Here is a 1,801-nt window from a genome sequence, read left to right as displayed (position 1 = left end):
CAAAGAGGAGCTATCGCTCTAGGAGGAGAGGAAATCGAGAGGGGCAGCGCCATGGACGAGCTTCGCAATAGAGGGGAACTGCAGCGCCATGGACGTTCATGGGGGTAGCCTCGATTGGGCACACAGGGGCCAAACTAGTCAAGGAAAGGCGGGGAATCGGAGGAGAAGGCAGCGGCGGAGCAGCGGCAGGGCGTGGCGGCGCCGGAGCTAGCCGGCAACGGCCGGAGCAGTGGGTGGAGGCGCCGGCGACACGCACAAGAGAGGAAGCAGAGAAGAGAAAAGGGGATCGACCGCTGTGTTGTTGTCGTGCGCGTTGGGTGCATCCACCGGCCGCATTAGTTGCTAGAACAACTAGAAGCAATTCTAGTCGAAATTTGTCCGGGAAGTGCATTCACAAGAAAATTATAGCCAGCACCTCAAAACAAATGTCCCTTTTCCCCTCTGCTATACATCGCCCCTCGCTGGGCGCTTTGTAGCAGAAGCAATAGGTATCTATACACACAAATTTAGTACAGTACTTATCAAGATTAACCCGGTAACAGCCTTACTCAGTTTCTCCTCTTCACTAATTGCAAGAAGCCTCCTGGAATGGATCAAAGGAAGGATGATGCCTAGCTCGGTACTCATTGCAAGAAGTAGCCGGAGAGGAAGAAGGCGAAGCCGACAAGGAGGCTTCCGTAGATGAGTAGCGTCTTCTGGCCAGAGGTGAGCGAGTTGCCGCCGAGCCCGAACTGCTGGTTCTGAGCGAACCCGGCGATCTCGACGCTCTTGCTGTCGAAGAAGGACTGCGCCGCGCCGCACGTCGGGCACCGCCAGTCGTCCGGCAGCTTGTTGAACGGCAGCCCCGAGGGCACCGGGTAGGACGGATCTCCCTTCGCCTGGTCGTACAGGTAGCCGCAGGACCGGCACTCGTGCACCCCCGTGTTCAGCACCGCGAACTGCTCCTCAAACCGGCGGGGGTCAAGCTTCGGCCTGTCCTCCTCCGCGTCCAACTCCCCCGGCAGTGGTGTCGCCAGGTCGCCGGCGGCGGCGGCGGCGGTTGCATCTTCTTGTTTGGTCTCGAGCGCCGTGTCCAGCGGCTTGTCGTCCTTGGAGACGTCGACGGAGTGGAGCGTGAAGTGAAACGATGAGGTCAGTGCGGTGGTTAGGGGCTTATGGGTGTGGAGGAGCAAGGGTGCTGGTGGCGCTCTTGAGCTCTTGGACACCACCATGGATGGGTGGATTAGCCTTGCTGTGGCCATTGCCATTTTAGCTAACCCCTTATTTTCTCTTTCCTCTTCTCTCTCTCTCCGGTCCAAGGTAACGGAGGTGAGGGGAGGGAATCCATCGCGCAGGATATGCTTTGGTGTGTTGATGCTAAGGCAAAGCGGAGTGGGAGGATAAGGTATGTGTGCACCAGGGCTGGACCCGTCACATGCACTTTGGAGAAAACTTTCGGGATTGCCCTCAAAATTTTGCTAGACTGAAATAAGTTACAAGCTGGGGCAACCGACCAATATTCCCGTGAATTTCAAATTAAACACCCCTAAGGGTGTGTATGTTTGCCAAGCATTTTCTTAAGTTTTTCAAGATAGTGTGTATTCTTGAAAAACATGGTTCCAAATATTTTTGAGGTGTTTGGCTGTGGTTAAACTTTTAGCATTATATTATAAACATGGTATCCGTTCGCCCAAAAAAAACATAGTACGTTTACAATATATCAAAAAAAAGTCTAGACCTCTTTTTTAGACTGTCCATAGTGGGAGTAACTTAGTAACATAGAGTCCAACTCAACAACTTTGTTTATGTGACAATAATTTAA

The 1,801-nt window shown here is 53.1% G+C and overlaps 1 protein-coding gene across 1 annotated transcript; it reads right to left on the bottom strand.

Moving 5' to 3' along the window:
- Positions 1-373: 373 nt before the first annotated feature.
- LOC109744089 (uncharacterized) lies at positions 374-1,351 on the bottom strand. Its single transcript, XM_020303189.4, has one exon. The coding sequence runs from the start codon at positions 1,245-1,247 to the stop codon at positions 624-626; it is 624 nt and encodes a 207-aa protein (XP_020158778.1). The 5' UTR covers positions 1,248-1,351; the 3' UTR covers positions 374-623.
- Positions 1,352-1,801: the final 450 nt, after the last annotated feature.

Source organism: Aegilops tauschii, chromosome 5 (assembly GCF_002575655.3).
Source record: "Aegilops tauschii subsp. strangulata cultivar AL8/78 chromosome 5, Aet v6.0, whole genome shotgun sequence".
Taxonomy (NCBI): Eukaryota; Viridiplantae; Streptophyta; class Magnoliopsida; order Poales; family Poaceae; genus Aegilops; species Aegilops tauschii.
The sequence above is the reverse complement of the archived record's forward strand: the minus strand, read 5'-3'. Positions and strand labels throughout refer to the sequence as shown.